The sequence below is a fragment of the Vipera ursinii genome (assembly GCF_947247035.1).
Source record: "Vipera ursinii genome assembly, chromosome: 2".
Taxonomy (NCBI): domain Eukaryota; kingdom Metazoa; phylum Chordata; class Lepidosauria; order Squamata; family Viperidae; genus Vipera; species Vipera ursinii.
In genome coordinates, this window is record NC_139513.1 from 59,794,386 (window position 1) to 59,820,763 (window position 26,378).

General features: G+C 43.1%; 1 protein-coding gene across 1 annotated transcript in view; it reads left to right on the plus strand.

Annotated features, from left to right (window-relative positions):
* Window positions 1–26,378, plus strand: part of SUSD3 (sushi domain containing 3) — a 63,091-nt gene that overhangs the window by 24,675 nt on the left and 12,038 nt on the right. The window contains exons 2-4 of the mRNA XM_083351374.1: window positions 13,281–13,469; window positions 20,631–20,778; window positions 23,138–23,302. Coding sequence (XP_083207500.1) covers window positions 13,281–13,469; window positions 20,631–20,778; window positions 23,138–23,302 — 502 coding nt within the window. The remainder of the gene's footprint in view (window positions 1–13,280; window positions 13,470–20,630; window positions 20,779–23,137; window positions 23,303–26,378) is intronic.

The window sequence follows — 26,378 nt, forward strand, 5'->3', positions numbered from 1 at the left end:
CATGGAGCTCAGGAACTTTCTTAAGCACCCTCCTTCAGGATAGGCTTAAGGTACAGGAGGATATCTTAAGTTACAGCAGGATATCTTAAGTTACAGGAGGATATCTTGAATTTTAGGATGATCTTCTGAGTGGTAAGTGCCTTGTGGAAAAGGTACAGATGATTCATGGTCTTGCCAAATGGATGCCATAGAAAGCAGAACCTGTGACAAAATGCTAGGGCTGGGTATGCTTTGGAAATGATTCAGAGGAAGCATTTGAGCTTTGTATGAGAACCATACAGCACTGCTCTGCTGTCGATTTCAAATTGACCAATTTCTTTAAAATAGTCTAAAAAAGGTTGTGGTTATTTTAGGAGTCACATTAACTTTCATTAGTTTACTTCTCCCAGCAAGCACAACTCTTTTCAGACTCCCAGGCTGTAAATTGTAAATAGGTGCCAGAGCATGATTTCAGTTCCTTTTATTTTACACAACAACAGAGTCATAAACTTGGAAGAGACTTTGTAGGTCATTGAATCAACATGCCTGCTAAGTGCAGAAAACCAAATTAAAGACTCCGTATCAGGTCTTCCTAAATACATCCGTTGAAGGGAGTTCACCACCTCATTGGACAATTGATTGCACTGTTGAATTGCTTTTACAATTGAAAATGTATTATTCTATATCCTGCATTGTTCAATGAGAGAGTACAGATCTTGACTTGGTTTTGTGTGATACCCTTTTCATGAATTGGAAGGGGGTTATCACTACTCCCCTCCCCAATTTTTTTAGCTAAACATCCTTAGCTAAACCATTCTTGTTTTAAGACCTATCTACTAGCTCCTCATCACCACATGCTTCTCTGAATCTCTTCTAGCTTGTCCAAATCTTTCTTAAACTGTGGTATCCTAGACAGAACATACTATATGAATAGGGTACTATGTTCAATACAATACAGATCAATATAGATAGGTAATTAAAACAATATATTTTAAACAATGGAGCTTGGTGCATGACAAGTGAAATGGAACACCATGTTTCCTATCCATTGTATGAATTCCTTGTGGTTATTTAGAGCTTAAGCTCTGTGGCAGGTCTTTATTCAACTAGGGAAGCCCTCTATTTGATGCTGTGCTTGAAAAGGGCCCCAAAACCTGAGTTAGTACAAACTACAGCAGCTGAGATGCTGATCAGGCTTGATATTTGATCAGATTATTTTAATACTGAATTATCTTCTCTCAGCTTCCAAACCTCATGTAAAATGCTGTTTTTAGCAATAAAGTGCTTCAGACCTCAAAGCCATTGTCTCTGAAGCAGGGCCTCTTTTCATACATCCCTTGTTATTTGATTAAAAACGACTGTGCTTTTTCAAGGGTATTCCCCCCTCACCACTAGGGAAACCGCTTAAGCCTATCTTGTTATTTTGGTAGTATCAGATGAGGCTTCTTATTCTCTTAGGCCTCTTACATTTCCCTGTTCAGCTGTCCTATTAGTTTTTTAAGTTATTCTGATCCCCAAGTTATGTTTCGGCCTACCCTGGGGACTTATTTCTGGAGCTTGCTGCTTTCAAATTTAATTGCTGTTTCCATTCATTGTTTAATTATTTTATTTATATTTTATTTATATTTTAATTATTTTATTTATATCTATGTTTAATGTATTCATAAATATACTTGGCTGTATTTCTAGCAACAAGATGGCTGATACCTTGTAGTCAAAGTGCATAGTGATAACAATAAATACAGCTTCCTACAATATATATTGCTTTCTTTCCTTGAGGGAAACAGAGCCATAAGGAGAGGTGGACTTCCCTAGAACCTCAAATGGTAGCTTGCTGGCAGTTCATCTGTCCCATCCCCTACAAACCTAATCTTGACCTGTTCCCTCAAGGATCAAACAAGTCCTGAAGGTGAGAGATTTCATCCAGTTTGGCCTAGTGGTTAAATCACCATGCTAGCAAGTGGGAGTCTGTGAGTTCAAGTCCTACCTTGGCCATGAAAGAGAGCAGGGTGATTTTGGGCCAGACCAACTCTTTGTCAGACTAACTCACCTCACAGGGTTGTTGTGGGGAAAAAAGAAGGAGGAAGGTGTATTGGATATATTTATCACCTTCAGTTATTTGTAAAAAACAATAAAGTGGTATTATATCTTCGGTTCTTTAGGCATTAAGCAAGTGGAAGTGTTGAAACAGCAAACAAGTTTATTAACTCAGAACAGAAGCAGCCCTAATGGCTGCTGCGCAGCTATTTATACAGTCAGCCTCTAGGCGGCGGCCAATAAGTTCAAAGTAACAGTTTTCCACCCAAAACCTAATTATCAGCCTGTAGACAGCAAGTCTGGCTTTCAGTAACAGCAAGTTACATAACACAGAAATCTAGGTCAGACATTAAGCAAGTAATCAGACATTAAGCAAGTGATTTAAAACAGTTATGGCCAATACATTACAGGTGGGATACAAATAAAAGCAAACAAACCAGTGTGAGGAGTAATTTTGACATATTCTTCTTCTGCTCTACCAAACCACTTCCCATGCCCTGGGTACCTTTCAGTTTCAGTAATCTCATAACAATTTAGTGTGGCTTCAAAGAGGGCTGTTTTGCAGAGGCTGAAATACAAGATGATCATGTGATCAAAGCCCTGCCATTGCTATCATACCCACGGATGACACTGAATCTAAATCTCCAAAGTACAAAGTACAATATTTTTGTGCAGCATTTAATAACTGAAAACAAAACACCTTTCCAGTTCCCATCCTAAGAAATGTTTCACACTGCAGCTCCTCAGATGGCAGTTTTGAGGGGTGGGAGAGTCTCACATTAATTTCTCTCCCATTAGAAGGCAAAGCTATGTATGCCAGCCTGAGGTAGCTTTGTGAATGTCAACCCATAAGCTTGCATGTTGCCTTGAGTATGGGGAAATGCTTGGCCTGCCTTTAGTCCTGAGATAGAAATCAAGACATTCAGTTTTTGTAAGAGAATTAGGAGCAGTGATGGCATTTTGTCCTGCGTCTCAGGCAGAAAATGTCTTCAGCCAGCCTTATATAGATATCTGTGGATCACATTTAAAGAATTCTTGAGAAATAGAAGTTTCTACATTCACCACATTAAAAACAGATCATAGTGGCGGCAATGTGCTTATTTAATTCAAGTTGTTCCTTGCTTCAGACTATAGCTCTATGAATGGCCTTTTAAAAAATGAAACTTGTTTCTTTTATGTCTGTTTTGTTTCTTCCTCCTAGGTGGGCTAGTAGCTAGAACATTGTTTTATGGAGATGGAAGAATCTCCTCCTTCCTGTTCTGTTCCAGCCTACAACCGGCCCTGTTTGTGTATCAGGGACAACCCCTTTTTCCTTTTTACAGTCAATAGGCTGGGAAAACCCAACCCAAATTTATTTACAGTTCAAACAAAAAAGCAATAGAATAAATGAATCAAAATATCAAACAAGGGTTAAACCCGAAGTAATAAGAACAGACCAGGACTCTCTCAGAATGTCTTCAAATGGTTGCCTTCAGCAACCAGCCCCGCCCACACCTTCCCCTTTTATTATCAGTCCCAAGGTGTGGCTTCTCACTACCTTCTCCTCCTCTCTCAGAGTTGCCTCATTGATTTTCTCTGCTCTGCTCTGCTGGATTGCCTTCTGCTTCTAGCGTCTCTGAACAGATTCAGCTGTGACTCATCTAAGTCCGACACCTCGTGCTCACACAGCTGGGCCTCATGAGGAACATGACTGGAGGGGCCAGGCTGAGAGTCCTGCAGTGCATCAGAACCTCCCTCTGACACCAAAGGCTCTCCAAACCTCTCCTCCTCCTCAGATTCATTGGACTCAGCTGCTGGGAGCACAGGCTGACACTGAATCACAACACTTCCATCCCAGAAAGCCTGCCTGGGAGCCCTCTGTTCTAGGATTTGGAAGCAGAGGTTGGGAACCAAATCCAGTAGAAAGATGGATTGCTTCACTGGATCTCGTAGGCTAGATAGGGTCATTCAAGCTTCAGAGTGAAACACAGTCTAACAGATCAGGGGATGTTAATGTTAAATTGTTCTCAATACAGGGAGACGTCAGTCTCTCTCTGACTGAGAAAAATAATTCTTGGAAGAATATACCTTGCAGTTTTTATAGGTTTAAAAGAAACTTTCTTGCAGTACATAATAATAATAATAATAATAATAATAATAATAATAATAATAATAATAATAATAATAATAATAATAATAATAATAATAATGTTGGAAGGGACCTTGGAGATCATCTAGTCCAACCCCCTGCTCAGGCAGGAAACCCTATATTGTTTCTGACTCTCAGCATTATTTCTGAATCCTGCTCTTTTTTAACTGCAATGAGCAGATAATAAGATGGATCGTATCTGAGGGTTTTATTTTTGCTGGTATGAGTCTAGGACAATTACTTTCCATCAGAAACTGAGTCCTGCTCAGCTGAGTATTTTAAGCATTTGGATGGGGAAATTCCAGGAAATGAGGTTGGGAATACTGTGGAAAGAGAAAGGACCAAGGGCAAATATGTATGGATGAAATCTGCTGAGAAAGCTGAAGCTTTGAGAAGGTTGGAGCCAGATGTGATCTAGTAGCAGTTCTGGTCTATGATAGCCATGGCACTTCGCAGCTCATCTGCCTGAACAATTTGTAACAGCCTGACTGTGACAATTCTGTCTACCCTTTCTTTCTCTCCTACCCCCTACCATTCTTTATTTTGCTTTGTGCAGTCCTGTTGCTGGTACTCTTGCTTATTATCATATCTCTGTCTAATAGTCTTTACCCAAGAAGAAACTCATCTGCAGCTGAAGAAGGAAACCATATAAGCAAATTTGAAAAAAACAAACTTTTATGTGCATTCTTTAATATTATCCCCTAATTGTTGTATGCTGTGATCTTCACTGATTATAGAACCTGAAGGCATCAAAGTATGCAAGTTTGTCTCCCAGAAATTAGTTGATCATGTTGTTTATAGTACAGTCATACAAACTGCCCTTTTCTGTTACGGGAGAGACAATAATTTGGTGGACAACATCCTGCAGGCCTCCAATTAAACTAATTGCTGCCACTTTTGCCAACAGTGCAGTCACTGTTGAGAGCACAGAGCAAGTCAGGTCTCTGCGGTCTTTTTACATACCGGGGTTGAATAACTTTTCTGGTAGGAAATAGGTCATGGGAGGACATTTTTAACTGTATCTTGATTTTAGATGCCCTGTCCTAAAGTCCAGGATGGTGGAGTGCATTCTCTCAGCTCTCATCAATTTTATTGATAAGCATTCTTTTCAAATTAAAATAAAAAGAAGAATATGATGGCTTGTTTAAGCCTCAAAATAAGTCAGGCATAATGGAACACTTGTTACATCTCCATCTATCAGTGAAATGAGTTTCCTACAGCAATCTTTCATTTATATGATTCTGGTTGGGAAGATATTATTGCCTCAACTGGAAATTGAACACCACTAAGCCTGAAGAGGGTTGAGCCACAAACATTAAAACTTGATCTAGATCAGGGGTGTCAAACTCAATTTCATTGAGGGCCACATAAGCATTGCGGTTGCCCTCAGGGGGCCGGGTGGGCGTGGCCTACTGGGTGGGCGTGGCTAGAGTGCATATGGCCTACTGGGTGGGCGTGGCCAGCCTGAAGAGGGTTGAGCCACAAACATTAAAACTTGATCTAGATCAGGGGTGTCAAACTCAATTTCATTGAGGGCCACATAAGCATTGCGGTTGCCCTCAGGGGGCTGGGTGGGCGTGGCCTACTGGGTGGGCGTGGCTAGAGTGCATATGGCCTACTGGGTGGGCGTGGCCAGCTCTACATCGTTCGCATCAAGGGTGCCTATGGGGGGCCTGGGCAGGAGTGGGACAGATCTGAGGGTCTCTGGCAGAAGGAGGGTCTCTGGGCCAGGGCCAAGGCAGTGGGGGCCGTTCCCTCACTGTTTCCAGGATGGCTTCACGGGCCGCATGAAACCACTTAGCAGGCCAGATCTGGCCCCCGGGCCTTGAGTTTGACATGTCTGATCTAGATGGTTGTAGAAAAGAAAATATTATTCCAATAAACCCTAAACCAAAGGGAAGTGCCATAATGCTAGAAGATCTTTAAACTCAAGGATTTGGTAACTACATGATAACATTCAAAGCATATTTTTTCCTGATGGTACAACATCTGTCATTGGATCTAATATTTGGTCTTTTTCCTTTCAGTTGCCATGTTTGATTTCCAAAACTCCTGGCAGGATATTGGTCTTCACTTGTAATGTTTCTTAATGAAAGAGAAGCCATAGATAAACTAAACTACAACAATATTCTTTAAATATTAATGCCAGACCACATGTGCCATATATGTTATTTTTAGAAAACTGGAAACTTTCAAGGGAACATTAGGAAATATTTTCCCATCTGTATTGAACTTCCCTCCATATATTTAATTTGTCAATCAGTACATTTAGGCTTAATATATAACAATATGAAGTGTTAAATTATTACAAATGAAGGCAAAAATATTATGTTAAATTGTTTTTCATTGAAGTTAGAAATGAACTAATAATTAATTCTGATATGGGAATTCTTGGTCCAATGAAACATACCTCTGAAATATGTAGCTAAGCTTCTAGATGATGAAGAGGGAGGAACATTGACATTTGAAATTGTCAGGACTTGTCAGCTATGTACTAGGTATCCTATTAGTTTGTTTTGGATAAGAAACAGAGTTTGTACATTTCCTCTCACCTTTGGAACTATAATGCCACCATTTAGCATTTATATAGCATATTTCAAGCCTGTAAAATAATCCCTATATATTAGCCCAATAATCTTTACTTCAGCTCTATAATTTAGCTCAAAGAACCAAGAATAACATGTGGAGTTACTTATAGTTCTTTACTGTTGTTTGCCTGGAAACGGAATCTTGCCAGACTAAAGGAACTATCTGAATAACTATTAGATATTCTCTGTGAATTGCTAGAGAGGATTCGCCCTCATCCTCTTCCTGCCTTCCAGACATTCCATTTCGACTTTTTCTTTGCCCCTCCCCCGGAAACAACCCTTTCTTCCTGCAATTTCATACTACATTCCGCCATAGTGTCTTAATGAGCAGCAGACCACTAATCTTTCACCTTTGATAGGCAATGGCTTAGTTTTTTCTCTCTTCTAACCCTTATAGTGAATAATTAACATATCTGAAATTTACTGGTGCTTTTTCCAGGAACAATATTTCTATTTCTGCAAATTCAGCTTTTCTCCCAATATGTTCTGCATATATTATAACTATATTCAGCAGGCCACACTCTTACATCTTTCAAAACACCATCAAGACTTTGCTTGATGGGATAGAGTGAGGATTTCTGGAGTGGGGGATGATTGAGATACTGGGTTTTATTTTGGTTTTATGGTTTTAAGTTTTAAAATAAATGTATTTTGAGAATTCCCCTTCTTTTCCACTCTTCACTTTATTTAGTTATTTAAAACATTTATATGGCAACCCATGTTTCAACAAAGTCTGGCCAGTTGCCAGTCAATATTTATTTATTTATTTATTTTATTACATTTATATACCACCCTTTCCCGGAGGACTCAGGGCGGTTTACAGGGTAATTAAAAACCAAAAATGCAAAAGTTAAAAAACCAAGTTTAAAAAAGATTAAATTTATCCCTGTATAAGTAAAACCCCAATTAAAATAAATTAATCCTCAGCCTGGGCCAGAGAGCTCGAAGAGCCAGGTCTTCAGGTCCCGGCGGAATGAACAGAGGTCGGGGGCAGTCCTCAGCTCCACTGGCAGCTGGTTCCAAAGGGCAGGCGCCCCCACTGAGAAGGCCCTATCCCTGGGTGTCGTCCACCGGCAATCTCTTACCGGTGGCACCCTGAGAAGACCTTCCCTGTGGGAGCGCACTGGATGAAGGGAGCTTGATGCCAGCAGCAGGTGTTCCCTCAGATATCCCGGACCCAAGCCATGTAGGGCTTTATAGGTCATCACCAGCACCTTGAATTTCACCCGGAGGGCAACCGGAAGCCAATGCAGCTCACGGAGTAGAGGTGTTACATGGGAGTATCGGGAGACCCCCATCACAACTCGCGTGGCTGCATTCTGCACCAGCTGAAGCCTCCGAGTGGTCCTCAAGGGCAGCCCCATGTAGAGAGCGTTGCAGTAGTCCAAACGGGAGGTCACGAGCGCATGAGTGACTGTGCGTAGGGCATCTCGGTCCAGATAGGGTCGCAACTGGCGCACCAGGCGAACCTGGGCAAAAGCCCCCCTGGTCACGGCTCCTATATGGTCTTCAAAATTGAGTCGTGAATCCAGGAGGACGCCCAAGTTGCGAGCCCTATCAACGGGGGGTAACACCTCACCCCCCATCGTTAGAGATGGAATAGTCTGGTTGACCCGAGATGCTGATATGCACAGCCACTCAGTCTTGGCGGGATTGAGACGAAGCCTGTTTCTCCCCATCCAGACCTGGACCGCCTCCAGGCACCGGGACATCACAGAGAGGGTATCACTGGGTTCGTTCGGGGTGGAAAGAAAAAGTTGAGTATCATCAGTGTACTGATGATACCCCACCCCGAAACCACGAATGATCTCACCCAGCAGCTTCATATAGATGTTGAACAGGAGAGGCGAGAGAACCGACCCCTGAGGAACTCCACAAATGAGAGGCCTCGGGGTGGATCTCTGCCCTCCCGTCAACACCGACTGCGAGCGGCCCAGGAGATAGGAGGAGAACCACCGTAAAACGGTGCCTCCCACTCCCAACCCCCTGAGACGCCGCAGCAGGATACCATGGTCGATGGTATCAAAAGCCGCTGAGAGATCTAATAGGACCAGGACAGAGGAGCAACCCCTGTCCCTAGCCCTCCAGAGATCATTCACCAGCGCGACCAACGCCGTCTCTGTGCTGTATCCGGGCCTGAAACCCGATTGGTACGGGTCCAGATAATCAGTTTCCTCCAGGAACAGAGGAAGCTGATGTGCCACCACACTCTCAACAACCTTCACCAAAAAGCGAAGGTTGGAGACTGGACGATAGTTATTTAAAACAGCCAGGTCCAAGGCAGGCTTCTTGAGGAGGGGTCTCACCACCGCCTCCTTCAAGGCGGCAGGGAAGACACCCTCCTTCAAAGAAGCAGTTATTACTGCATGGAACCAGCCTCGTGTCCCCTCCCGGGCCGCATAAGCTAGCCAGGAGGGGCACGGATCCAACAAACAGGTGGTGGTGCTCAGCCTCCCCATGATCCTGTCCACATCATCAGGGGAAACAGGGTCGAACTCAGTCCAGATAACATGCTCAAGACCGTCCGATTCCTCCACATCAGACTCTGCCCAGTCAGAGTCCAGACCGATCCGGATCTGAGCGATTTTGTCCGCCAGATGATGACTAAACTCCTCGGCTCGTCCCCGCAAGGGATCCTCCCTCACCTCCTGATTAAGGAGGGAGCGAGTTACCCTAAACAGGGCAGCCGGGTGATTATCTGCGGACGCGATAAGGGCAGCAAAGTAGTTAGACTTCGCTGTCCTTATCACTGCAAGATAAGACCTTATAAAGGTACTTAACTGCAATCGGTCAGATTTGGATCGGCTGGACCTCCAACCGCTCTCTAGACCTCGTCTCCGACGCTTCATCTCCCGGAGCTCCGCAGAGAACCATGGAGCCCAACGGGATCTGCGCCGGGTCAGAGGTCGCAAGGGTACAACGCAGTCAAGTGCCCCGGCGGCCGCCCTTTCCCAGGCATCCACCAGAGCATCGACTGGGCTGTGGGTAAGGGTGATGGGTATAGGCCCAAGCGCCCTCTGGAACCGTTCTGGGTCCATTAGGCACCTGGGGCGGAACCACCTGGTCGGTTCCGCAGCCCAGCGGCGGGGGGTGGCATAACGGAAAACCAGTCGCAGGAGGTAATGATCTGACCATGACAGGGGGGCGATGGTTGGTGAACCCCCTCCCAGATCATCCAACCACTGTCCAGATAGGAACACCAGGTCAAGAGTATGATCCCCCACATGAGTCGGGCCCTCAGTAACTTGGGTCAGGCCCGTGGCCATCATGGAGGCCATGAACTCCCGAGCTAACTCAGACGACCCTCCCAGTGACGGCAGGTTGAAGTCACCCAGGACTATAAGCCTGGGGAACTCCACCGCCAGCCCTGAGAGAGTCTTGAGCAGCTCGGGCAGGGCTGTTGCCACACAGCTGGGCGCCAGGTATGTGAGCAACAAGCCCAACTGAGCCACATCTCAAGAGGAGGGATTCACTCCTGGCCATCTGGACAATGGTGGCCTCCCGCGGGCACAAAGTCTCCCAAACAACCACTGCCACCCCACCACCCCTGCCCTGAGCCCGTGGCTGGTGTAGCACCCGGAAACCTGGAGGGCATAACTCAGTCAGAGGCACCCCTCCCTCCGAGCCCAACCAAGTCTCCATAATGCACACCAGATCCGCACATTCCTCCTCGATCAAATCATGAATGAGGGGAGCTTTGTTAACGACGGATCTGGCGTTAAAATAGACCAGCCTGAGCTCAGGGACCTGATCACCCTCATCCCCGGGTAAGAGGGTGCTAACCGGAGGGTCGGAGCGCGCCACCGCTCGAAGATAGCGGGGGCGCGATCCTGGGTGTTGATATGGCCCTCTGTGCAACGACCTGCTGCCATTCCCTATCGTCGTGGGGATTTGAACCAGCAGCTACCTCCCCCAACCCCGTCCCGTCAGGACCCCTAACAGGGCCAGACTGAGTGCCGGTTAAAGATTCCCTCCCCACCCTCCTACCCCTCCCCCTCCCTAACCTTTTAAAATAACCGGCTAAAAATTTCATCAGGGGCCTCTTAGCGCGTCTCAACTCGAGGCCCCTATCTAGGCCCAGCCACCTCTCAGAGTCCCAACACTTGGGCTCGTCATTAAGGGGAGTGTGGAAACAGGTGGTAGGTTGCGCCCAGGAGGGAGAAACCCCCCTGAGGGCATACAGATCAGCTTCGGAATAATGGAAGCAAACCATGCAGCACTAGAATGTTCACATAGGGCAGATGTTATAGATATGTCCAAAGGGTAGTTCGATGGTATTGTTATAGATGAAAAAGTAAGTCCAGTAGGCATGTCTCTCAATCCACTAAACCATCTCAGCTCTCACCTGAGATGGCAATCAAAAGGGAAGCCTCAGCCGTCCTCTCACTCCGGCTGAGGGGTCCAATCTGGAGTGGAGAGAAAAGGGAGTCCTGGGCCAAACCCACCCCAACTGGTCTCTCACACCAGTGAGGTGGTCAATGACCAGTCCAAGACCATCCTCCCACCACGGTCAAGTCCCAGCCAAACTGGACTGTCAATGGGGAGGTCTTGATTCCAGCTGGGCATGGAGATAGCCATAATACCTGCCTGCCAGCACAGAAAGCAAGAAAGCAAGCAAGCCAGGCCTCTGCTGATCTTTGAGTCGCCGGCCAATGCCGCCAGTCTGGGGGGGAGGGCAAAAACATTCTCTCCCCCAAGCGCCTGCCCGCCAATCCAAATGGTATTCCAGCGGCGGAGAAAGGCATTCACCAGCACGTCCACCGAGGCCAATGTCCAGGCCCACAATCCACTGCCGCCATCCGGGAGGAGAGGGAGGCTCCGCGCCGCCGAGGACGGCGCCTGCCAGCTGATAGCCCTGATTGAATCTCCAGCCGGTGGGATTGTCGCCGCTGCCCCTCCGAACGAGCAGAGGGTATCCACGACGAACGAACAGGAAAGGAAAGGCAAGCAAGGACGCCCACAGCCTTCGCAGCATTCCAGCATTGCTCGGCAGGCCGGCGATATCCAAAGCGCTGCTATTTGGAGGGGGGGCTCAGCGCCGCTGAGAACAGCACCCAGCAGCCGTTTCTGCATCCCCCAGCCCCCGGAGTTGCCCCATCATACCGTGCCGCGGCTGGGCCTCCCTAAACTGACCCATTTAGAGCCCTTGTGGAGCGCCCGAAGCTCAAACTGCGGCCGCCGCCATCTTGGGCAGGGAAAAAAAAATATATGTTAGGAAGGTTATCCAAAGTGCCTCTACTTCTGAATTCAACTGGGAAATTCATTCTGTATATGGTTGAAAGTTGAATTGCAAAATCTTGAGCATTCTCTTGCAAGAATGTGAGATAAATACAATTGTTCAATAGTCTTAACATTCTTTACCAATGTTATCTTTTTTGGTAAATTATAATATAAATTGATATTTTCTAGTCTGTTGGCTACTGTTGTGTTTTTCATATTAGTCCACAAAACACATACAGCACTTTAATTGCATTATTTTGGAAGACTTAGAGGTTCTGCTGCTATTTCACCAACTCCTACACTTTTCAGTGCTCAAACTTTTATGTATATACAGGTAGTCTTTGACTTACAACCATTTGCTTAATGACCGTTCGAAGTTTATAACCGCACGGAAAAAAGTGACTTATAACCATTTTTCACACTTATGACTTTTGCAGCATCCCCATGGTTTTGATCAAAATTGGACACTTGGCAACTGGCCCGTATGGTTGCAGTGTCCCAAGATCATGTGATCACCTTTTGCTGCCTTCTAACAAAGTCCGTGTGGAAGCCATACTCACTTAATAACTGTGTTACTAACTTAACAACTGCAGTGATTCACTTAACAACTGTGGCAAAGGTTGTAAAATGGGGCAAAATGCACTTAACAACTGTCTTGCTTGGCAATGGAAATTATGGAGTCTATTGTGGTCATAAGTCAAGGAATACCTGTAATTGATTTGGATTGTTGTTGTTTTATGTAGTTCTCACCATCTCATTCTGATTATATTTTCTTTCATCAGTATGGGTTTGATTCCTTTGCCTTTTATTATACTCATCTGGTTTCCTTTGATTTCTGTAATTTTTTAAAATAAATCTGCTTACACCTCCCATCTAATTGTTATTCTCCAATTCTTTACTTATTTAGACATATAATAAGTGATTTTTTGTTTCTTCTTGCTTATTTCTAACTTCCAGCATTTTGTTGGGCAAATTTTCTTCTGTCTGTGCTGCCTTTTTATTTTCCACCATTCTCCAACTATTTTCACTATCAGCAAACAGCCATTTTGCCTTCTTTTGCTTTTTTGCAATTCTGGATTTTTGTTTTGTTTCATCTTTAAGGATGTCTCAAATTTAGAGTGCTTTCGATACACAATTTATCATTAAGTCTGTTTAAGTTCCTAGCATAACTCTTTCCCACAGTTCTATACCAGATACCAACTCATTTTATCTCAATTGTTTTTTAATCTCATGATAATATTCAGGTCCATTCATGCTAAATATGTTTCTGCCAAAAATGCATGGTGATAAAAATAAAACAACTGCTTTTATTCTTCCCTTTTGAATAGGCCAGTGCAGCCAGATTTTTCCCCCACATCTTGGCTCATCACAGATAATCTACGGAAATGGTACCACTCTTGGCTCTGTAATTACATTTCGTTGTTCTGATGAGCATCAGCTGATTGGTCATGGAGTTGTCACATGCATTTGGAAAGAAAATGCTACACAATGGACAGCTGATACTCCTTCATGTATACGTAAGTGTTTTTCCCCACTCTCCTCTCGCTGCTAAATGATTTGTATAATCTTCAGACTTTCTCTGACATGCAGGTGATGTATACCATTGTAAAAACTGATAATAATGGCTGCAGGATGAAAGAGCAGATTTCGGACTTTGCAGTTCTGTTCATTTTCAGAGATCGCTGACCATTATCAAAGAAAGACTTGATGCTGAATAGAAATGCCACAGGTTTTTTTTAAAGATTAAATTAAATTTAAAATAATATTACCCTTTCATTTGTTTCACTTCTGGTTCTGTAAGTCTTGCTTGATGCTTAATTAATTAATTAATGTCATCAATCTTGCTATCTGAGACACATATGTTTGCTCAAAACATTGCAGCTCAGTTAAATGTTCAGTTTTTAAATTCTAAATGTGTTGATGAAGAGAGGTAGAGTTTTGTTTTTTTGTTTTTTTAAAAAAAGAAATACACTTATGCTACTGTTTATAATTGCAAAAAAGAAAAAAAAGAAAAGTGATTATAGCTTCATGCTAGCAAAGTAAGTCAGACCGCAGTATTTCTAAAATGTCTGTAAGCCTGTGTTCCTGTACGTTTCCTAGAAAATGGGTGTCAGCATCATAAAAACTGCAAAAATCGCACACAACAATTCAAAAAACTGCTACTATGTTTCTCATTGACTTTGGTGGATTATAAGCCATTCAGTCAGTGGGCTGCACCTAACTCCATGAAAGTTGATAAATAAGTGTGTTAGTCTTCCGAATGCTACCACAGCTCTTTCTGCTTTTCCTCCAACATAACCCAGTTAAATCCCAGTTAATCAAGAGCATTAAAATAAATTCTCTTTATAATTTTAATTGGATGACAAACAGCTAGGTTGAAATTTTCTTCTGCCTCTTTACCTGTGGTTTTCACTTCATTTGACTATTCTAAAGAGGAAAAAGATGTTAAAAATTAAAATTAAATATGTTCAGAATATTTCCAGGCTATCCTACAGGACAAGAGCCTTCTCAAGGCAGCTTATAGTAATAAAATCAAAATGCTATAAAGAATGTAATAAAAATATTAATAAAGCCCACAAACATTCTGCCACAGTATTAAAATTGAACTTGTGTAGAGTTGAAACCAGAACAGAACAATAGAATCCCATTTAGGAAAAGTCTTGAGAAAAATAAATGGGAGTTTAGAGCTTTTGCAGAAAAGCTGGGAATGAATCAGCCCCAGGGCAGTGCATTCCATAGGGCGGTGTGTGGTCCTACTTGCATTAATTGGCTTAACTGCTGTCAACGAAAAGAAGGTAAGAAGGATTTCCATTCCTGAAAATGGAAGCAGATCAACGGGAACGAAGGTGAACTTGATCCCAATCAGTTTTAAGGCTTTAAATATTAAAACCAGCATTTGAGATTGAGCTGGTAGTCATACAACTGGCACACCCTGGCACATGTCAGATATTCTGACTGCTTTGCTGCCACCAAAGCTATACTCTATACTAACTGGAGTTTCAGGACCATCTTCTGAAGCAATCCTCTGAAGTGAAAGCAAAGTGTCTGAGATTCCTCCCTCCTTCCAATGCTCACTTAGCAGTGAATGCGAATTAGCCACAAAGTATGGAGAAAAATCAGATGACTAAGTGACTTGAGATATTAGCAACGGGCTCTTTTCTGGTACATGGGCTATAATAAGAGGGCTCAGCCATACCATATCCTAGCCTTAGGCCTATTCCTCTGATTGTGCATTCCAACCTTACTGTATGTATGCCTTTGATTTCTATCCTACCAGTGGCTTACAAATACAATAAATGTAGAGTGCAAAATAAAAATGCAACAGTGATCGTTGTTGTTGTTGTTGTTGTTGTTAGCTGCGAAGTCGTGTCCGACCCATCGCGACCCTATGGACAACATTCCTCCAGGCCTTCCTGTCCTCTACCATCTTCTGGAGTCCATTTAAGCTCACGCCTACTGCTTCAGTGACTCCATCCAGCCACCTCATTCTCTGTCGTCCCCTTCTTCTCTTGCCCTCGATCTTTCCCAGCATTAAGCTCTTCTCCAGTGAGTCCTTCCTTCTCATTAGGTGGCCAAAGTACTTGAGTTTTAGCTTCAGGATCTGGCCTTCTAAAGAGCAGTCAGGATTGATCTCCTCTAGGACTGACCGGTTTGATCGCCTTGCGGTCCAAGGGACTCGCAGGAGTCTTCTCCAGCACCACAGTTCAAAGGCCTCAATTCTTTGGCGCTCAGCCTTTCTTATGGTCCAACTTTCACTGCCATACGTTGCAACTGGGAAGACCATAGCCTTGACTATACGCACTTTTGTTGACAGGGTGATGTCTCTGCTTTTTAGTGTGCTGTCTAGATTTGCCATGGCTTTCCTCCCCAGGAGCAAGCGTCTTTTAATTTCTTGGCTACAGTCCCCATCTGCAGTGATCTTGGAGCCCAGGAAAATAAAATCTGTCACTACCTCCATTTCTTCCCCATCTATTTGCCAGGAATTGAGAGGGCCAGATGCCATGATCTTGGTTTTCTTAATGTTAAGTTTCAACCCAAGTTTTGCACTCTCCTTCTTCACCTGTAACAAGAGGCTCTTTAGTTCTTCTTCACTTTCTGCCATTAGAGTGGTATCATCTGCATATCTTAGGTTGTTGATATTTCTTCCGGCAATCTTAATTCCAACTTTTGATTCATCTAGCCCTGCCTTTCTCATGATGTGCTCTGCATATAAGTTAAATAGGCAGGGCGACAGTATACAGCCTTGCCGGACTCCTTTCCCAATTTTGAACCAATCAGTGGTTCCGTGTCCAGTTCTCACTGTTGCTTCTTGACCCGCATATAGGTTTCTCAAGAGACAAATAAGATGGTCTGGTACTCCCATCTCTTTAAGAACTTGCCACAGTTTGTTATGATCCACACAATCAAAGGCTTTAGCATAGTCAATGAAGCAGAAGTAGATGTTTTTCTGGAACTCCCTAGCTTTCTCCATGATCCAGCGTATGTTGGCAATTTGATCTCTAGTTCCTCTGCCTCTTCGAAATCCTGCCTGCACTTCTGGTAGTTCTCGATCCACATACTGCTGAAGTCTAGCTTGTAGGATTTTAAGCATGACTTTACTAGCATGAGAAATGAGTGCAATGGTGCGATAGTTTGAACATTCTTTGGCACTGCCTTTCTTTGGAATTGGAATGTAAACTGATCTTTTCCAATCCTGTGGCCATTGTTGAGTTTTCCAAATTTGCTGGCAAATTGAGTGTAGCACTTTTACTGCATTGTCTTTTAAGATTTTGAATAGCTCAGCTGGAATACTGTCACTTCCACTAGCTTTGTTGTTGCTCAGCTTTTCTAAGGCCCACTTCACTTCACATTCTAGGATGTCTGGCTCGAGGTCAGTGACCACCTCATTGTGATTATCAGGGACGTTAAGCTCATTCTTGTATAGTTCTTCTGTGTAATTTTGCCACCTCTTCTTAATCTCTTCTGCCTCTGTTAGGTCCCTGCCATTTTGGTCCTTTATCATGCCCATTTTTGCATTAAACGTTCCCTTCATTTCTCCAATTTTCTTGAAAAGATCTCTGGTCCTCCCTATTCTATTATTTTCTTCTATTTCTTTGCACTGTTCATTGAAGAAGGCATTCTTATCTCTTCTAGCTATTCTCTGGAATTCTGCATTCAATTGGGTGTATCTTTCTTTTTCTCCCTTGCCTTTCGCTTCCCTCCTTTCCTCAGCTATTTGCAAAGCTTCCTCAGACAGCCATTTTGCTTTCTTGCATTTCTTTTTCTTTGGGATGGTTTTGGTTGCTACCTGTTGTACAATGTCGCGAACCTCTGTCCATAGTTCTTCAGGCACTCTGTCTATCAGATCTAATTCCTTAAATCTATTTGTCACCTCTACTGTATATTCAACAGGGATATGATTTAATTCATACCTGAGTGGCCTAGTGCTTTTCCCTACTTTCTTCAGTTTAAGCCTAAACTTTGCAAGGAGAAGCTCATGGTCTGAGCCACAGTCAGCTCCTGGTCTTGTTTTTACTGACTGTATAGAGCTTCTCCATCTTTGGCTGCAGAGCATATAGTCAATCTGATTTCTGTGTTGACCATCTGGTGATGTCCATGTGTAGAGCCGTCTCTTGGGTTGTTGGAAAAGAGTGTTTGCTATGACCATTGTATTCTCTTGACAGAATTCTATCAGCCTGTGCCCTGCTTCATTTTGCACTCCAAGGCCAAACTTGCCTGTTATTCCAGTTATCTTTTGGCTTCCTACTTTAGCATTCCAATCCCCCATGATGATAAGAACATCATTTTTTGGTGTTAGTTCTATAAGGTGCTGTAGTGCTTCATAGAACTGGTCAATTTCATCCTCTTCAGCACTGGTGGTTGGGGCATAGACCTGGACTACTGTGATATTGAATGGTTTGCCTTGGATTCGAACTGAGATCATTCTGTCATTTTGAGGATTGTATCCCAGTATTGCTTTTCCTACTCTTTTATTGACTATGAAGGCTACTCCATTTCTTCTGAAGGATTCTTGCCCACAGTAGTATACCTGATGGTCATCTGAATTAAATTCACCCATTCCTGTCCATTTTAGTTCGCTGATACCTAAGATGTCAATGTTCAGTCTTGTCATCTCTTGTTTGACCACGTCCAGTTTTCCTTGATTCATGGATCTTACATTCCAGGTTCCTATGGAGAAAAAATCTTTACAGCATCGGACTTTCCTTTCACCACCAGACATATCCACAGCTGAGCGTCCTTTCGGCTTTGGCCCAGTCGCTTCATTCTTTCTGGCGCTACTAGTACTAGCCCTCTGCTCTTCCCCAGTAGCATATTGGACACCTTCCGACCTGAGGGGCTCATCTTCCAGCGTCATATCGTTTTGCCTTTTGGTACTGTCCATAGGGTTTTCATGGCAAAGATACTGGAGTGGTTTGCCATTTCCTTCTCCAGTGGATCACGTTTTGTCAGAACTCTCTGCTATGACCTGTCCGTCTTGGGTGGCCCTGCACGGCATAGCTCATAGCTTCATTGAATTACGCAAGCCCCTTCGCCACGACAAGGCAGTAATCCATGAAGGGGCAACAGTGATCACACACACACAAAATAATAAAATGCCAATTTCCTAGGCGGCAGCACCCAAAATCTCTCTAGAAGAGCTTCAGTTTTTTTCCATAAAGCAGCCAGGCTTGGAGCTGGTCTAACATGAAATTTTAGTGCTGCTACTGAGAAACAGTGCCTTTTAGGATCAGACTCCTTGACTTCCTTTAAATGGGAAATGAGCTGCTTCTTTTGACGCAAACACAATGTTAAGCCCAATTTCAGTATGCAGAGCATCAAAGCTTGGGAGGTAAAAAACAACATTTTAAATTGCAGGCCAAACTAAATACACTAATGACTGCTGGCGAGCATCGAGACCACAACATTTGGTACCAACTGAAGTTTCCAGATGATCTTTAAAGGCGGCCCCCATATATAACACACACTGCAGTAGTTTACAAGGGCAACAATCATAGTTACAAGGTCCTCTTATCCAAGGGAAAGCATGAAGCAATGGTTTGAAGTTAGTACTCCCCCTTTTGTTTATGGCTGAGTTGTGTTGGAGTAATTGCTGTGCCAAGTTCCTCCTGAGGATTTCATTGCTCACTTATAAATAAGAGGCTTTTAAATAGTTTGCTTTGGGATGGTTCCAGATAGAACACTCCTCCTGTTGGTGCCTTTAATGGCAGGGGTGTGAATGTACATCAAGGTGCAGATGTCAGCCTCTAACTGCTTCAGGCCCGGGTACAGCACGGAGACGGCATTGGTCGCGCTGGTGAATGATCTCTGGAGGGCTCGGGACAGGGGATATTCCTCTGTCCTAGTCCTATTAGACCTCTCAGCGGCTTTCGATACCATCGACCATGGTATCCTGCTGCGGCGCCTCAGGGGACTGGGAGTGGGAGGCACGGTCCTTCAGTGGTTATCCTCCTATCTCCTGGGACGCTCGCAGTCGGTGTTGGCAGGGGGGCAGAGGTCGACCGCGAGGCCTCTCATTTGTGGAGTTCCTCAGGGGTCGGTCCTCTCGCCTCTCCTGTTCAACATCTACATGAAACCGCTGGGTGAGATCATTCGTGGCTTTGGAGTTGGGTATCATCAGTATGCTGATGATACCCAGCTTTTCATTTCGACCCCAAACCACCCCAGCGATGCCCTCGACGTGATGTCCCATTGCCTGGAGGCGGTCCGGGTCTGGATGGGGAGGAACAGGCTTCGACTCAACCCTGACAAGACTGAGTGGCTGTGCGTACCGGCATCTCGGGACATTCAAGACATCCCACCCCTCTCTATGGGGGGGTGAGTTATTACCTCCTGTAGATAGGGCTCGCAACTTGGGAGTCCTCCTAGATTCACAGCTTTCCTTAGAAGACCATATAGTAGCTGTGACTAGGGGGGCCTTCGCCCAGGTCCGCCTGGTGCGCCAGTTGCGGCCCTATCTAGACCGGGATGCCTTACGTACGGTCACTCATGCGCTCGTGACCTCTCGTCTTGACTACTGCAATGCTCTCTACATGGGGCTACCCTTGAAGACCACTCGGAGGCTCCAACTGGTACAGAATGCAGCCGCAAGAGTTGTGTTGGGAGTTTCCCGACACTCCCATGTCACACCTTTGCTCCGCGAGCTGCATTGGCTTCCAGTTGTCTTCCGGGTGAGGTTCAAGGTGTTAGTAATGACCTACAAAGCCCTACATGGCATGGGTCCGGAATACCTTGGGGAGCACCTGCGGCCGGCGTCAACTTCCCTCCGCCCAGTACGCTCCCACAAAGAGGGCCTCCTCAGGGTGCCACCGGTCAAAGAATGCCAACTGGTGGCCCCCAGGGGGAGGGCGTTCTCTGTGGGCGCATCAGATTTATGGAACCATCTTCCGGTCGAGCTCCGGATGGCGCCTGATCTCCGCTCCTTCCGGCGCGATCTTAAAACCCACCTTTTTGAACAAGCCGGCCTGACCTGATGGGATGGGGTTGGGTTTTATAAATTGGTCTTAACTTTTAATCTGTACTAATTTATTATGGGCATCGCTGTTTAATTACTTTTTAATAATTTTTAATTTTTGTATCTTGTTTTTATTATGTATTGCCCTGTTCACCGCTCTGAGTCCTTCGGGAGAAGGGCGGTATACAAATTAAATAAATAAATAACTGTGTTTGTTTTATTCCAGCCATATCCAAATATGAAACCTTTGGATTTAAAGTTGCTGTGATTTCTTCCATTGTGAGCTGTGCCATTATCCTCCTGATGTCAATGGCTTTTTTAACCTGTTGTCTCATCAAGTGTATTAAGAAAAGTGAAAGAAGACGGGCTCAAAGGTAAGTCATATTTCTGGCTTTAGGCTGTTAATTGAAGTATCAGCCGTGATGCTGTACTGTTTTTCTCTTTGTCTATTAGTAAATGCTCATTTCCTTCTCCTGGTTGCAGATATAAACAGGAAGGTTCTCATCAGTTTGTATGTTCCATATGACAGGATCTGCAATTTTTAAAATAGAATAGAATAGAATAATAGAATAGAATAGAATAGAATAGAATAGAATAGAATAGAATAGAATAGAATAGAATAGAATAGAATAGAGCTGTTCCACTAAGTTAATTGATCTCACTTTTTAAAAAGTAAAAATACTTTTTAGTGTTACTTTACTTTACTTTACTTTTACTTTTACTTTACAACGGTAATTCTATAGGTAGAATCTTGGCTCAGAGCAGGGACCAGCCTGAATAATCTAGTAAACTCTGTGGCCAAGCGGGACTTGGATCTAAATTTCTCAGTCCCAGTCCAGCACTTAAGCATTGGCATTAAGCCATTAAAGTGGCATTAGGGTAGAAGAGTCACCAATCATGCATTTCCTCCTTCAAATCTAGGGAATGAAATTATCTTTCCTCTGGGCAACAGTTGTCTTGATACTGAGACATTTCTCCCTTTTTTAATTTGTCAGCCACCCATAATTGTTCTGCAGTTGGACAACCCTAGAATGTGCCCAATACATTACATTACATTACACACACACACACACACACACACACACACACACACACAGACACACATGTTCTCCAACTATGATAAGGTCCTATAATCACTTGTATTTACTGACCTCTTGGCAGAAGTACAATTTTTCCAAATTTTGTTAATCTGATTCAAGACTAAGCTGTCCCAGAAGAGTTCTGGTCAGTTTAATTTGAGGGACCAAGTTCATAATAACTTTTTGTTCTATTGCTTGCAGGTGGGAAGCTTTTACAAGTCAATTTTAAGGTTCTATGAGTTGCTCAGCCAACTCACAGACCCTTCTCAAATTTCTCGCAAGGCGTAATTGCCCAGAAGACACAGACATTTAGCCACGGGGCCCATGATAATATGTCAAGAGAAATAAAGGGTTATTTAATTGTTCATTTAAGTAGATATGTATGCCTCTTGAATCCATTATTTCCCTAAACCCAATCAGTCTCACACTTCACATTCATACACAAATCCCAGTTCTTCAGTTCAACTTCTACAACGGAATAAAGCCACCATACTATTTCATTGCCATTGTCCTTTACCATCTCCATCAACATTCCCTTATTACTGTTATTGCTCCAATTGAAGGTCAAATTTGCACTGGTGCCAGCTGGTCAACTAGCTCCTGTTCTCTAATCTTTCCATTTTTTTCCTACCATATCCAGGGGGCATTTTCATTCAGTTTTGTTCTGCCCAACTTTCTCTCCAATCTTCCTGATTCACTCTCACCTTTGCTTTGAATTCAGTGGCATGTTTCTTCAACATTCATCCTGCATATATATTTCAAACCCAAAACCTCTTCCACCCAAACAGTCCAGCTGAATGCCATCTTGATATCTTCTCTGAACAATTAGGGAATTTGACTTTTCAGGGTTCTTTCCTATGTGAAGAGAATCCACATATATACAACTCACACATACTTCCATTATTCAGAACTTCAGATGATTGTATAGAAGTTGGAATCGGGGGCAATGGGCACAATCTTGCATTTGCAATAAAGATGAAAAGGGGCCCTTCCACTAAATTGGAGAAAAGGGCAGTATTGTCATCGTGCCTTTCTTAGCTTATTTAAGTTATATTGCATAAGGTCAACATCACATAAAAGAGAGAGAATAAAGGGGGAGGGGTTCATGAAGGAATGTGAGTTGCAGAGACAGTCAGCCCTCCCAACCTGGTCAGTTAGAAAAGGAAGACTCTCAAATCCATTGTTAATGAAAGTACAATTTAGTAAAGCCAAGTGGTTACAGAGTAGCAAAGCCAGATCTGAAGTTTCAGTCTCAAAGCATCTGATTAACTCTTCCCTTCTCCCCATCTTTCCTTTGGTTATCTTAAACTATCCAATTACATTCAAACAAATAATAACACTCCCTATCTTGGCGAGCTGGATGATCTCATATGCCATTCCATGACCTTGGAACGGCCAGGGGCTCCCATGGAATGGCATGAAAAGTATTTTCAATTTTCTTCATCCAAACCTCCCCTTTACCTCCCTGCAGGTCCCTCCCCCCATTGCTTATAGCTGACTAGCATCTGGTGAAGCATGAGCTGGTGTAGCGGGAAGACAGTCCTGACAGAGACTTGATGTGTTCTGCTATTTCAGATGTTTGACATTAGTCACATTTGCACAGTACACATCTGCTGTGATCTGCTATGGATGGAAACAGTGCCTCTTTTCACAGGGATATGCAGTTCTGGTACCAGCTCAGAAGTGAAGAGCTAGAAAACATGCAAGCAGCTTACTTTGGTTTGAAAGGCAGGAATAACAACAACAACAAAAATATTAAAACCCAGGCGGAATCTGATGGTGGTAGTAATGTGGCATATGACAACCAAGGCTTCTGCAGGTAAGGAAGAGATCAATTGGTATTGTGCTGCATTTCCCGAACAGTTTTTACAGATGACTGGACAATCTACTTATCACGCACATCTCAGCACTCTTGGTCATTTTTGTGCACAGCTCCATCTTGCAGAGTGCCTAAAATGACTATCATTCAAAGCTCTGTTGTGAAAAAAAACATATTGTGAAATGAACCTCTAGATCATTCTCAGCGTTGCTCCTTCAGGCCTTCTCTGCATTCCCTCCTCTAATTTAATATGCACCACTGTAGTTATACTGTGCAATTTTATTTATGATAATGCTACATAAGCTATAAAAGTTAAACTGCATCTCCAGTCACTGCAGATCAAGAATCAAGCTGCACATTATGCTCAGTGCATGGCATGTTAGTTCATCTTCCACATTTAATTCCATCCTTCCAGGAATGGAAGAAATGGAGAACAACCAACACAGAACATATTCAGCCTCTTTATTTATCTGTGGTAACAGCCAGTTGATGGTTAGTTCTCCTGCAGGGTATGTGATTGTGGACCAAGAAGTTGTTCCATGCATAGCAAAGATGAACCATCATGGCATCAAATAGGAATAGGGACCAATTCATCAGATTTATTTGGGTGATGGGGGAGAAAATAATCCAACTTGACATTATCAGCTTTAGTGTTTTTCACTAACACACCCAGGAGTGTGTATCAGCTCCCATCATTCTGTAATAGTACAGAAAACCTATATCTCTCTTATCTTTAATTATACTTTTAAAATGGTAAAATGCTGCAAGATATGCATTAAATGTAAATGTAATGTTTAGCCCTAAACTAAGTCATCTGATTATTTACCTTTGAAAGCCATTGTAGGCCGTTTGTAGGGTATTTGTAAAAAGTCTAAGTAAAAAGTCTCACAAATGGTAAAACGATTCCATTTATTTATTTATTTTTTTAAAATCCTAAATATAAATTAAGGAATTACTTCACTGCTGCAATTTTGCTGGGAAACTAAAACCTACTTTATTTATTCTCTAAATAAAGGGAATAATCTTGGTTAAATAGCAATTTAATCAATATTATTCCCTTTATTTATAGAATCCAAATATAATGCAGGTGCAATTTCCCCCCCATTCATATAGGAATGAAAAAGTAACAGGACAAAATTTGCAAGAATTTAGTCTGCAACTATTTTGTGCCACTTTGTCTCTTTGGAAGATAAATCTGTTTAAAACTGCACAATGCTGAGTTGCATTAGCTGCTCCATCTTGTTTCTGATAATGGGAAAAATTCTTACTGCGGCACCTCCAACCCTTAATTTGTGAAAGTATCACTGGAGTTTTTCACTGCTAGTGATAGAAAGAAAGCTAAGCGTAAAATGGCTGCTGCGCCTTGCAGTAACTTGCAAAGGTCAGAGCAGATAATATAATAATCTTCTGCTCCTGCTGTATGGCTATCCAAGTCTCCCTAAGAAGCCACTCCTATGCACCCCATTAGTTAGTACTGCCTTGTACTAGATCAGCTGGAAGACTTCCAGCGTTCAATTATTCCTGCTGCAGTTTCCAGTCTACCCACCACTGGGCCAGAAATTGCCCTTGTAGAAGGACAAAGGAATCTCCTTATGGCCTCATTAATACCACTTTCGCTCTATAGGAAACTGTTTTATACCATCTCTCGCTCTTTGTCCATCTAACCCAGCCTTGTCTCTGCTGACCAGCCAACACCGGTCTTTCTTATTCCTATCAATTCAGGCTGCCAGGGATTGGATTTAGGACCTTCCCAAGGGGCAGAGAAACTATTGTTCTACACTTTACCTTTATTATCTGGTTTATAATGTACCTTTCTACGCACATTTTAGTAATAATAGATATCTTTATTATTCTCCATTTTTGCCTGGTAGTGATACCTTGCAAAATTATTGTTACTATAGCTCAAGGCAGTTCTTCAGCTGTCTTTTCAGAATTCCTAGAAGGTCTGAGATATTGATATTTTTTAATTTTCCAAGTATAGGTTTTCCTTGGCTTGCGACCACAACAGAGACCAGAATTTTGATCATAAGTCATAGTGGTTGTTAAGTGGGTCACCATGTGAGCTGACTCGATTTTATGACTGTTTTTAATGATAGCCATTAAGTGATTCACAAGTCATTAAGCAAACCATGCCATTAAGCAAATCCAGAATAATATCCAGTGGGTGAGGTTTTTTGCCACTTTCTGCTGGAAACTGGTTTTAAAAAATCACAAATCACAATCACATGACCACAAGACACCACAACCAGTCCTAAGATATTAAGGGGAAGCTGGGTGAGTGAGCTGTCTATCACTTTGCTTATTGTATGATTGCTACTTTCTACAACAGATGTCTGATAGCAACAGTGACAAAATGTATCACATCAAAGGAGCATCGTATGTCCATCCTGTGTGCTAGTTGCTTCCTGCTTACTTTAATCTGAAAGTTTTAGGGATGGTGTGATGGTCCCAGGACCATGGGGCCTAATTTTTGAGCCGGTTTGAGCCATGCCATTTAATCAATTAAAAAGGATGGTGTGTGTGTGTTTCAGTAGAATCCCCAAGCTATGATGGGCCTGAGAAATTGACTAAACTCAAGAGAACGAGGAAGAAAGTGGTGCTAAAGTAGAGGCCTTCACTTTAACTTTAGGGTTAGCCTGATTTGTTTTATTAATCAGTCTCATGAGCTGCCCTAAGGATGCTTTTGCCCCATAAACCAAATCAAACAACATGCAATTTCTTTTTTTACTACATCTATTTCAGTAACACTGAAGATCTGAATTTGGCACTCTCTCTATATCAAATGATATATTGCAATTGGTCCACTGGATTATGTGGAAGATGAACCTTGAAGCTGACAAATGAGATGCCAGTTTTGTGTGTCACTTAAGGGATATTGTATAATGAATTAGATAAGAGTCAAATGATCCCAACTCATAAATTGCTGTTAACAGCATGGCAGTAAAGAGGAATGATTGGAGTAAGAGCGATCTCAAAAAGGCCCATCATGGGTAATGTAAGAAATGCAATTGGAAGACAATAAATTAGATGTCATTTTTGCATTTCCTAGATTCCTGTCCTTACATAACAACTGCTA